This window comes from Stigmatopora nigra, chromosome 5 (assembly GCF_051989575.1).
Source record: "Stigmatopora nigra isolate UIUO_SnigA chromosome 5, RoL_Snig_1.1, whole genome shotgun sequence".
NCBI classification, from domain to species: Eukaryota; Metazoa; Chordata; class Actinopteri; order Syngnathiformes; family Syngnathidae; genus Stigmatopora; species Stigmatopora nigra.
In genome coordinates this window covers 16763000-16775499 of record NC_135512.1, presented here as the reverse complement: position 1 = coordinate 16775499, position 12500 = coordinate 16763000, and the positions used below count along the sequence as shown (strand labels likewise).

The 12500-nt window shown below is 41.6% G+C and overlaps 1 protein-coding gene across 9 annotated transcripts in view; it reads left to right on the top strand.

Moving 5' to 3' along the window:
- Positions 1 to 12500, top strand: part of pomgnt1 (protein O-linked mannose N-acetylglucosaminyltransferase 1 (beta 1,2-)) — an 87876-nt gene that overhangs the window by 21842 nt on the left and 53534 nt on the right. For 8 of the 9 annotated variants that reach the window (XM_077717804.1, XM_077717803.1, XM_077717809.1 and 5 more), the window contains 4 exons: positions 2607 to 2722; positions 6158 to 6223; positions 9497 to 9610; positions 11947 to 12064. In XM_077717804.1, coding sequence (XP_077573930.1) covers positions 2607 to 2722; positions 6158 to 6223; positions 9497 to 9610; positions 11947 to 12064 — 414 coding nt within the window. The remainder of the gene's footprint in view (positions 1 to 2606; positions 2723 to 6157; positions 6224 to 9496; positions 9611 to 11946; positions 12065 to 12500) is intronic. The other variant, XM_077717811.1, reaches the window with a different exon arrangement.

Genomic DNA, 12500 nt, shown 5'->3' with positions numbered 1-12500 from the left:
AACTCGAAATCTGATTGGTTAAAACAACAGTTTTATCGACGCTTGTTTTATGCAGCAGAGCCTGCAGTACTGATCGTGAAGGCCTCGAGGCAGATTTCTGACCCTGGCAACAAATAATTAAATGCTCAAATATGAAAACTCATCTGGAGGCAGCGCAACCAGGGGAAAATCAATGAAAGGAAAATGATAGACAATTAGGAATTATTAAGTATTCATAGACAACATAATTAACATCAGTCTGTGATTCAGATATTTTTTTAGGCCAGTAGAGAAGGCCTTGCAGGCCCTGACGGTCCACCACTGGTCAATCCTGATCTCATTGAAGTTTTCAGTTGTTTCATGTGTGAAAAAGTTCGCTCACTGGTATACGTGCTGCCAAAAAGTGTGGACATCATTGCATGTTTTCTGATGGTAACGTATGTGTCGTTTGGGAGGCCGGCATAGATGTCAATGAGACTGTTGGACTTGAATGCATCTTTCAGAACATCACAGTTCTACAACTCGGCCAACTCAAACTGATAAGAAGCCTGAGCTCACTTCATCACTGTGAGCAATAAATGGGTTCTGGAAAAGACATATTTCTTTTGCATGAACGTGTAGTTAACGGAATCGCACACCGGACTCCTGCCTTCAGCATTTCCAGTGCTTCCACACACTTTTCAGCTGGAAATGGGACCGGTGGGTTCTCTGCAGATAGCTTTTATGTTGTAGGGAGATGGGTGAATCTGTGAATCTTCACTTGTTGCAAAAGCAGTTCTAGTGTCACCTCAAATGCTTTAATGTGGGTCTATACGTCACAAATTCTTTTCCCCTAGCCTTGTAGTTGCTAGTTACAGCTGTTCAGCATTTCTGTTATGTCTGTTAAAAATGTGAGGTGTCATTCCCATCCTGGGTCAATCAGCTCTGGCACCGTTTTGTTTTGTGCATGAAGAAATGCGTTAATTTCAGGCAACAACTCGTAAAAACGCGAATGCCAATGAACATGTCTGTGCTCTCACCCGGTGCCAATGAACATGTCTGTTCTCTCACCCGGTGCCAATGAACATGTCTGTGCTCTCACCCGGTGCCAATGAACATGTCTGTGCTCTCACCCGGTGCCAATGAACATGTCTGTGCTCTCACCCGGTGCCAATGAACATGTCTGTGCTCTCACCCGGTGCCAATGAACATGTCTGTGCTCTCACCCGGTGCCAATGAACATGTCTGTGCTCTCACCCGGTGCCAATGAACATGTCTGTGCTCTCACCCGGTGCCAATGAACATGTCTGTGCTCTCACCCGGTGCCAATGAACATGTCTGCTCTCACCCGGTGCCAATGAACATGTCTGTGCTCTCACCCAGTGCCTATGAACATGTCTTTGCTCTCACCCAGTGCCAATGAACATGTCTTTGCTCTCACCCAGTGCCAATGAACATGTCTTTGCTCTCACCCAGTGCCAATGAACATGTCTGCTCTCACCCAGTGCCAATGAACATGTCTGTGCTCTCACCCGGTGCCAATGAACATGTCTGTGCTCTCACCCGGTGCCAATGAACATGTCTGTGCTCTCACGCGGTGCCAATGAACATGTCTGTGCTCTCACGCGGTGCCAATGAACATGTCTGTGCTCTCACGCGGTGCCAATGAACATGTCTGTGCTCTCACCCGGTGCCAATGAACATGTCTGTGCTCTCACCCAGTGCTAATGAACATGTCTGTGCTCTCATCCAGTGATAATGAAAAAAGAAATTCTCTCGTCTTCTGCTGCAGCTGGGCATTAAACAGTACCCCCCATTATGTGCCTGATGATTGTACTCGCTTACAGACTCAGCATTAAATTAATCTATCTTCTCGGGACACACTTCCTCCGTGACAATGTTCATGCATTTCTTGCCAAACTCCATCGGATAATGGTTTACCAGTGCTTTCTATCAGTTGAACAACCCGGTAGCTGGCCCAAACCGATGACTGTTTCAGCTGAGAATTGCGTACAAATCTCTTCTGCTGAGCTAACAGTCCACTTTTTAGCTTTGAGGGTGTCTGCTTGTAATTGGCCTTGCAAGCTATCATACTTGTCTTTATGACGGGATTCATAGTGTTGCCGCATGTTGAATTATTTGAATACCGCCACCTCTTGATAAATGAGACAGCCTTTTCTTTGCATTTTACAAAAAAATAATCGTTCTTCCAATTTAAATTAAATACCATGCATTCTGAATTATTTTTTCTCTTACCTAATCATTCCCCTTTCTCCGAGATGGGCAGGTTTCGGATTTTAGTTTTTGGTGGTTGTCAGATAGGGACACAGATTGCAGAATGGCAGAACAGAATGTCACGTGATATGCGTGTATAAAATAGTTACCAACTAATTGTAAATAATAAAAATCTTTCCTTAGTAAGGAACATTTTATTGCAAAAGTTTCACTTTATTACCAAATACAAATATACATGGTATATGTTCAGGGGGCTGGACCAAATGTGGAGACGGGCCATATTCGCCCCCCCCCCCCCCCGGGCCATAATTTGGGGACCTGGTCTAGTGCGACTCAAAGTCTGATAAATACAGGATGTTTTTTTTATTTGTACACAGTAATTACAATGTAAATGATCACTTTTTTGCTTTTAGGGGATTTGGTGCCCAATATGGATACTCCTCGAAGACCGGCCAATGGGCGCAAGGTTCTTGACATCGAGGTGTACTCCAGTCGGTCCAAAGTCTATGTGGCTGTTGATGGCACCACAGTGAGTAAGAAAAAAAAAGAAATTTAATGTTATCTTACTTCACTTCACGGCTTCAACTTTCACGGCTTCACAACTATACCGATTTTTTTTCTGAAGTATATAAAAGCCACTTCCTTGACTTCCACTTGCCATTAAGAAAATGGCCAAGACAAGGGAATGTAACTCAACTCGACACCAAGAAAAATAATAGGGAGAGGGGTGGGAGAGTCAGAGGGAAAGGGGCAGAGGGAGAGGTAAATATCTCAAGGGTTATGTGAATCATCTAATATTTGCTCAGAATTTTACTCGAATGTCAAATTTTCCGTATGCCGCGATATCACCAAATCATAGAAGACAATAGATTTTTGTTGGATAGCAATGTATTGGCTTATATATTTCTTCGCTGAAACTTAAAGTTCCATGTTACAATTTTTTTACACTAATTAAATGATCCAATATTGTCAAAAGGGATTTTAATGTAAATGAATAAGGATCACATAGATTCACAAGTATTGAATTTGTGCAAAAATAAATTGTTGTCACAGGTTACCACCTCAGTTGAAACGGATGGCGTAGCAAAAGGCCAGAATTACAACAGTGAGTAAATGATTTCGTCCAAATTAGTTCTCCAGACTCGTTTACTTTATCATGCGAAGAGTCGGAGTACGAAATTGGATATGGCGCAGAGTTGTGAGTAGTTGGAAGCCGAAGATAATTCTGAAAAGATTCCTAAAGTTTCTAACGGGAGGTAGGATCATAATCTTGTACTCTTAAAACAGACTAAAAATAACAAGCGGTGAGAGCACATGCAAGAATCGTAACACGCAGGTCCCAAAGTTATACTGTTGAAGATTATTCATCAACAGGTTGAAGGAAGACCTTGGATGTGTCACAGGAAATAGCAGAAATTCGAACAGAAAAGACTAGGTATCTTTGATGTTGTTGTAAATTGCTCCAAGCTCCAGATTGGCACCATACATACATCAGCGATGGCATTGAACGAATCTCCATGACGTCTCTGAAGGGCTCAAACAAGACTGAAATCATGCAGTCTGTGTCAGGCATTAGACAAACAACCTCTCACAACAACAACCACACGTGGAGAATTTGAAATGTTCAATCAGCCTAGTATGGACGTTTTTGGGATGTGGGAGAAAAGCTTTAGTGGTTTGAGTGCTTCACTGCCGTTATCTGGGTCCAGTTCGATGTCCGTTTGTGTGGGTTGGGTCATTAACGGGATTCAGTGGAAAACCTTTGCCAAATCTATCATGCAGATCAGCTGTTTTTGCTGGGGTCACCCCTTAGGCCATGAGCTGAAAAGTCACGTTTAATTCATTACAAACTTGCTGTTTAGTTCGATAATTTAAAAAAAAATCAGATCTCAACCCTCTTTTTAGGTAATATTTTCGGAAACACAGCGGACCAGTAGTTAGCTTGTCTGCCTTTCAGTTCTGAGACCAATCTCAGAACTGGGGGTTCTGAGGATTCGGCCTTCCTGTTTGGAGTTTTTATGTTTTCCCCATGCCTGCATGGGTTTTGTCTCACATTTTAAAAACATACATGGTAAACTGGTTGATAACTAAATTGTCCCTGGGTGTGCGCGTGAATGTGTTTGTCTCTGTGCCCCACAATTGGCTGGTAACCAATTCAGGGTATTAACTGCATCCCCGCCACCCCACCTCTGCATCCTTTGCGGTACAGAAATTGAAGGCATTTTTTTTTGTTATGATGTTATTTGCTTGGTAAGAATAATAGTTTTGATAATACTAGACAAGATAAGAGCCTTGCTCAACTTAGTTCCAGCCACACTCTCCGCCAGACCTGGGCATCATATGGTGTTACAACTCCCCCTGATGGTAAGATATACCAGGGAGTCGCAACTACCACACCAGAAGTATTCAGTCAATGATGAGTCAGACACACACTGCAAGTAGCCATCAGTGATAATTTATTAACAGCAAAGTCCACCAAAACCTGGACTACGGGATAACGTAGGGGAAGCAAAAGATACTTAAAAGACACCCTCAAATAAAAACGGTAAAAACCACCCTCTCAGACAGTTGTTCAAATGAACACCCACAAAAATACAGGAAATAATGCCGAAGGGTGCCACTGTCGGAACTGATGTAATCAAAGTCTAGACAGGGGCATAAACTATGTGTATAAATGCAGCAAACTATATGCATACCCCGGGTAAAAAACTTAAACTTATCTCAAGTCCCTCTATGCAACCCAAAATTATTAACTTTGTCAACATAAATACTCAATATAACAAGGAGTAACGTACTCACAATATCAGGTGAAGCTGGGGCAATCAAACTTTACTTAACACTAAACATTGGGCTTTCCAAAGAAAGTAAGGACTCCACTGCCTCAGCATTTACAATAACATGCAGTCAAGAATCAACAGAGAACTGATAAATAAAAGGGTTTAAATAAGGACAGGAAGTAAATCTTGATTGGAGGAGGGATGATAGAAGGGAAGTAGTCACAGCTGTGTTGGCCTGGGTAGGGCTTCGCCACAAGGGAGGAGCCACAGCTCCATGTACCTGCAGATGAAAAGAAACCACACACCCTACTACATAGTGTGTGTCCAGGCTGACGGCCGTAACATATGACCCCCATGGCCCTAAATGGACGTTTTGTTGACAAACGTTTGGTCGACGGACACTTGGCCTCGGACGTTTCGTCGAACAGACGTTTGGTCGCCGGATTCGCTCGCAAAATTATAATTATGAGAGAGTTTACTGTTGAAAGCGGTCAACCAAATAATCTCTTCTTCTCAAAATCATAATCATGAGAGAGCGAGAACTGTCCGTAGACCAAACGTCCGTTTGAAGAAACTTTCGCGAACTGGGCGTCCGCCGACCAGGCGTCCCCAGACCGGGCGTCCCCAGACCGGTCCTACGAACGGGTGGGAAGCGGCAAGGAATTTTTACCAAGTGTCATGGATCCAGGGCTGCAACAACCAAGACAAGCTTTGTGATAGCTCACAAAATTGCTAAAAACAGTAAGCCATTCTCCAAAGAGGAGATTGTCTCTAAGTGCTTTGTGGACTCTGCAGCACTAATATGTCTTGAAAAAAAGAAGCATTTGAGCAAGTCCCACTGACCAGGCAAACCGTGACAAGAAGGGTTGAGGACATTGCGGGGAACCTGGAGCTTCAGCTGCAACATAAAGTTTTGACTTTTTCTCCTTGGCTTTGGACATGAGCTGTGATCTCAGAGACACAGCGGAGTTACTCGTGTTTGTCTGAGGGATAACGGATTTCCAAGATTACGGAGGAGCAAGGCTGAAATGCCGTCAATGCACAGGATGTTTAGACGTGTTTTGGTCCGGCCCTCCAGAATATTCCGTTTCTCCTGTGGCCCCCTACAAAAATGATTCCCCGCCCCTGCTCAATGCCAGCAAGGAGTTCAGTTTATTGTCAGTGAAAATTATCTTTTTATCCTGCAGGTTTTGGAAGATGATCTGAGAGAACAAGGTAGAGGGATCCATGTTATTGTCCTAAACCAAGCTACGGTAAGCAAATACTTTAACAATCAAGCATATTTTTGTACATTGCTTGTGCTCATTGAATTGAATTGATTGCTTTTATTCTCATTATATTATATAATGTGATCTGAAGCTTTGCCACGAAGCGCACAAGTAACAACAAATAAAAAAAAACTGATGAATAATCAATAAATCATAAACAAATAATCAATAGATAAATAAGTAGTCAGCATAATAAATAACTAGTAGTCAACATGAATAAGTGTTCACATACATAATTAGGTACAAAAGTGACTAAAGTTTAGACTTTGGAGTAAACTCTCTTTCTCTCTCTCTCGCTCTCTCTCTCATGATTATAATTTTGAGAGCGAGCGAATCCGGCGATGAAACGTCTGTCGACGAAACGTCCGGGGACCAAGTGTTCGTCGACCAAACGTCCGTCAACAAAACGTACGGTCACGCGGACCGGTAGCCTTCCTGGCCTTGATTTTCTTGAGCTGTCTTATCACCTGGTCGACAGTAATCGTTCAATATACACTATACTATTTTATAATAACTATCTTCCCCAAATTAGTCACATAAAACAAACAAGTACACAATTCAATCATTTTAACTATTTTTGGTGATTTACAATTACAGTGTTACCTTGAGGTATGGCTTAATGCGTTCCGGTACTAGCTCGTATGTCGATGTACTCATATCTCAAATCAACGTTTTCCATAGAAATGCACTAAAACAAATTGATTTGTTCCAACCTTCTAAAAAAACCCAAAAAAACTGGATACTGGAATGGAAAAACATTATTTTTTTATTTGCCATCTATGAACAGTAACAAATAACTAATGGTTCTGATGTGTAATGGTACTAAAATTAGATGTATTTCGTCAAGGGGATAAAGAGGGAGAGAGAGAATTTTTGCACGGCAACACACTTGTAACATAACAAACATTTAAATGCACTTGGATTACGATACAGACACACTCAAAAATAAATTTAATCTAGCCTTACACTAAACTTCATTCTAACTTTATTTTAAATTTTTATACTTTTCTTCTCTCGGGTTGGTCCTATTTGCCCCGCCTCCACCCTGACTTTCAGCTGCAGTTTTCAAAAAGTACCTTGTGAGGATTGTTTGCTTTTGTCTTCCATTCAAATTATTTAAAAAATGATGCACAGAAATGTCCTCACAATAACGTACGACCACTTGCCAACGGGAAGTAGTATAGCCCTCTCGTATCGGCGAGCAAGCTCCGCCACTTCTACACAATTCTGCACTGACTAACTGAGAAAAAAATAACAGAAAAAATTCAATGTTCCGCCCAGTGCTCGTACACATTTACACGCGGGAGTTGCAGCGAGATGATGTTCTCATAAGCAGCCTCTTGCGTAGACTGCATGCCCATAACTCAAAATTTGTCTCATGACTCAAGGTAAATATTTGCTCTACATATTGCTCTTATGTCCTGGCACTTGTATGTCATAGTACTACTGCAGGGGTGGCCAACCCGCGGCTCGCGAGCCGCATGCGGCTCTTTGCCCGGTTTCATGCGGCTCTTACGTCCATATCAAAGTTTGTATTTGTGTTTTATTTTTATTTGCGTGTGCGCTTCGCTTGAGTTCAATACGGTATTTTCGTCCAATGCGCATGTGCTCGGGATGAAAATACCTCAAAGTTTCCCAGTAGGAGCAAGGTCATTTAAGTAAACGTTTTTAACAGAGTGGGAGAGCTCCCGTGAACCAGAAGCGACAATGAACAGCGTCGCGCACACAAAAAGTATCCCAAAGATCGAGCGTCGGCTGAAAAAGCCACACCCCCTGCGAGGCAGACCAAGGCGAGAGTGCTCAGCCGGGAGCAGCCAATAGGAGAGTGAGGCGTACACCACGTGGTGGGCGCGCTACCTAAAAGCCATTCATAATAAATGACAGCTCACAAGGAGCGAATGTTGCGCAAAAATAGGCTCTGATTTTATGCCAGAAGTCCCACTAAGTAACATGCATAGCAAAAGAAAAACGCTATTGTAAATTATTATATTTTTGTTTGTGGACTTGGTTGAACTGAGAGTTTGTCTGTGTGAGACAGTGCACACAATGTTCATTGTTGATAATGACTGGCCTGTGCTGTTAGTGCTGTAGGAGTCAATTTATGTCATTACTATGCTGGTGTGTGACATTTACAATAAATCTGGCTGTATGTGTATGATGTGGCTCTTTGCGGTAACACAGTAAAAAATGTGGCTCTTTGCGGTACCACAGTAAAAAATGTGGCTCTTGGTCTCTGACTGGTTGGCCAACCCTGTACTACTGTATTCTAATATGATCACTTGGTTTTTGGGGATCCTAACTTTCCCAATGATTCACCGAAATGTCACAACGTTCAGCCATGCGTGCATATGACGAGATTGGAGGGAACTTTGTTACCCTAACTGATGGGTCCCTTGTTACTGCAATAACAATGCGTTCAAATCTAAACAATGTATTGCCCAAGACATGGGAATCAAATACAGAAAGCTAGTTCCCTACTGACATCCTTTTCTTATCAAAGATGTGTAAATTTAAAATGCTATTTGAACATAGTCTTTTACACTCATGATACACAAAGAGGGATAGTCTTCTTTCTCCGATTGGTCAACATTTATTTTCTGGCCCTTCCCAAACATATGGGAAGAGTTAAGTCTTCAATCCGCCGTCGTGAAGTCTGGTAGTGGTCGCTGATCTCCTCCACTCATTGGCTCCTTGTATCCTTGTAACTCATACCATGTGGCCCTTGAGACCTCTGGTAGGCACAATGCTCCATGGCTGTCTTTCATAAATGGGGACACAGCTCAAACAAACAGCCTCAACCTTCTTATAGAACACCTCACTGGATGTAACTTTTAAATGTTTATACTGGTTATTAAATATCAATCATTCGTTCTCAGATTCCCAACACTAACCCTGAAACACTTTAGAATTATGAAAATATACCAATTTTTATGAAATGTGGGAAACACAGGGAGAAGAGACATTTTCCAAGTTGGGCGAAAAAGCTGTTTGAAGGACAATTATAAACAAGCGAAAATTCCATCATTTTTTAAATGGCATGTTTCTTAGGTTTGATTTTCTATGAACAAAATATAATTTTCATATCACTATTGTTTTCCTCTGCCAAGTGTTATTTTTTCTTATTAGGGGTAGCAACGATATTGTGTGCAAAGTGTATTTTCCTGAAGTTACCTCTAGGATTCGCAAAATAATATCATGGTCTCATAATTCACAATCATTGCAGTGGAGGTAAAGGTTTTCCATTTTTATGCTTCATAGGGTCATGTGATGGCCAAGAGAATTTTTGATACCTACTCACCCCATGAAGATGAAGCTATGATACTCTTCCTTAACATGGTAACTCCAGGTCGAGTTCTCATCTTTACCATTAAGGTAGGTAATTGTTATCAGACAGACATAGGCTTTAACACAGGGGTGGGCAAACGTTTCGGCCTGAGGGCCACGTTGACTTTAAAAATTTGACAGATGGGCCGGGTCAGCACAAGATACGATACATATAAAAACTGCATTTTTTAACAGTACATATGAAACATAAACAAAAAAAGGACTAAAGTATTAACATACTCATCACTCATCATTAAAGTAAAAAGTATAAAGTACAAAGTAAAGTAAAAAGGAACGTATTAAGAAATATTAAAATGTATACGTTTATCAACAATGACGATGTCAGTACAGTTTTTGATGTAGGAAAGTACAGTGTTCGTGTCGTCCTAGAGGTTGTGGTGTTCAAAAAGTTCCCAAATGGTGCGGTCCTGAAACTGTGTTTTTTTAAAATCTTTATTTGTGGCCTTGTTAGCCTCCGAAGAGGGGTGTATGAGGGGGTGAGAGACAGGCAGTGATAGTCTGATCCAGCAAGGTGAGGAAGGGGTGTGGCTCTACAAGCATGTCTGATGTTAGAATGAACATGGTCTAGAGTTGTATCTCCTCTGGTGTGACACTTCATGTACTGGACAAACTTAGGCATGACAGTCTTTAACATGCTTTGTTGAATTCACCGGCAACAATAAAGAGTCCATCGGGGTGGTCGAGCTGCTTGAGGCTTAGTGCCGTGCTGCCGGTAGCATCCAGTGGGATGTAAACACCCATTATAATGACAATTGTTAGCTCTCTAGGTAGATAAAAGGGCATGCACCGTACTGCCAAGAGCTCTAAATCAGGGGAGCAGTGAGTGTTAATGATCCTAATGTTGCAGCACCAGTCATTGTGCATGTACACACAAAAGCCCCCCCCCCCCCCCCCCCCCCCCTAGCTGAAGTTTCAAATCGTCCATTTTGTTGATGATAGATCTGGCGTTGGTCAAGAAGATACTCGGAAGCGGTGTTCTGTGCGGTTCAATTCAATCAAGTGTTCTTTAAAAACCCAATGTGCTGCAATTACAGTCTTACGAATGCCTCTCTATATGAAATTTTCTGGTTACAAAAGCTTTCTATATGCAAATAAGTGCCCCGAGATACGAAAAAGATCCAAGTTATGAAATCCCCTATAAAGTAAATTCATTTCCTCATTTATTTTATTTCGAAAAATTGTCGTTGTGCAATGATTCTCACATTAGAACCTCGCTACACTCTACTGGGCTCTCATTCGCTGCAAAAACACTATCCACGTTTCAAGATTCTCTCCTATGTACTTTTGACCGCCGTCTATTATCATGAAGTTATGATGGTGTTTTTTTGTTGAGTTTTTCCAACTGTGGATAAAGCTGTTCTGTTTTTTTCATCATGTCTCCCCCCAAAAATTCCAATGCAAATATACCCTGAAAATGTGGCTTTAGGTCGGATTGGCGCGCTCATACTCTTCTTGGATGTTTTCGGTTCGGGCTTGGGCCTTTCCATGCTGGCATCCCCTGTGTCCGTCTCACTTTACGGGCTCTTCTCTTAGAGGGAGAATTTATCTCAAGAATATTCTCACAAATGAATCCACGTTTCTCACCGTCTTTTTCAACATTCACAAATATATCCAAGGTTTTCAAATGTTTTTTCGAGATACGCAAATACATCCCCTAAATCCATGTTTTCAACATTGTTTTGTGTACTTATTGTAACGTTGAGGCGAGGAAGCGGGGAAGCAGGTGAGAACGAAGGAGGTGGTGCTCAAACCAAAACTTTAACAACTTAACCAGCATCTTGGAAAATAACTAATAATAGAAATCAAATCACGTATCCAAACCTGACAAGGGGAGACACGGGAAAGCAAGGAACGAGGCACATGGAACCTGGATCGAGGAAACAAGAAAACATTGCTTGGACAAACAAAAGCAGACGATCCGACAAATGACATAACAATCAGTGGGGTTTAAATAGACTGACATGGGTTGACGAAACAATTAGGAACACCTGTGAAAGAAACAACGGAGCAAGCAAGGAATACATCAGTGGCAGAGAAATCACACCTGAACACAATGGGCAATCACTCGGACAGGACACCAGGAGGAAAAGCATAAAACGAAGCAACCCTAACACTTATCACAAATTATTGTCTGGAAATATTGAAGTTGTTTGTTTGGCAGCAGCTGTGTGCATTTATTTTTTAGAAAAACACCATGCAGTTGTGCCAAGGTTCTCTCACACAAGCACATTTGAGATTTACCAATATATCCATGATTATCACGAATACATTTGTGATTTTCACGTGTTTATTATCGTTGCTAAAAAAAAACCTCAATTCTTACTCGGGGCTTGTTTCAAATGTTTTTTTTTCTTTTTACACAGGATGAGGGGACATTCCACCTAAAGGATTCTGCCAAAAATTTGTTAAAAAGTCTTGGCAGCCAATTCTCTCATAATCTCAGCTGGAGGGACATGTGGACTCTGGTAGTGAAGAAAGGAGGTAATGTTTCAACGATACATTGAGATGAGTAATCACAAATAAATGAGGAAAAAAGGAAAAGACATTCGGCCAACCAAAAAATAAACAAGAATTAAATATTAAATATAACTAATTGAAGGTGGTCACTGACTAAAGCATCTCAATATACATTAAAATTACATACCATATTTTTTCAAGTATAACGGGCACCCGTGTGTAACGCGCACCTATAATTTGTGACAAAAAAAGATATTTTTCCAGCTCACCGAGGATTGCACCGTTACTGCTAATTGGCAAATGGTGAACACGTCACCTTGACAAAACATTTATTCACAACATATGGTACGCAGGGCAGCCTGGTAGTGTGAGTGGTTAGCGCATCGGCCTCACAAATCCAGGAGTGTGCATCTTTTCACCGGGCCTGCGTGGGTTTCCTCTGGGTACTCTGGTTTCCTCC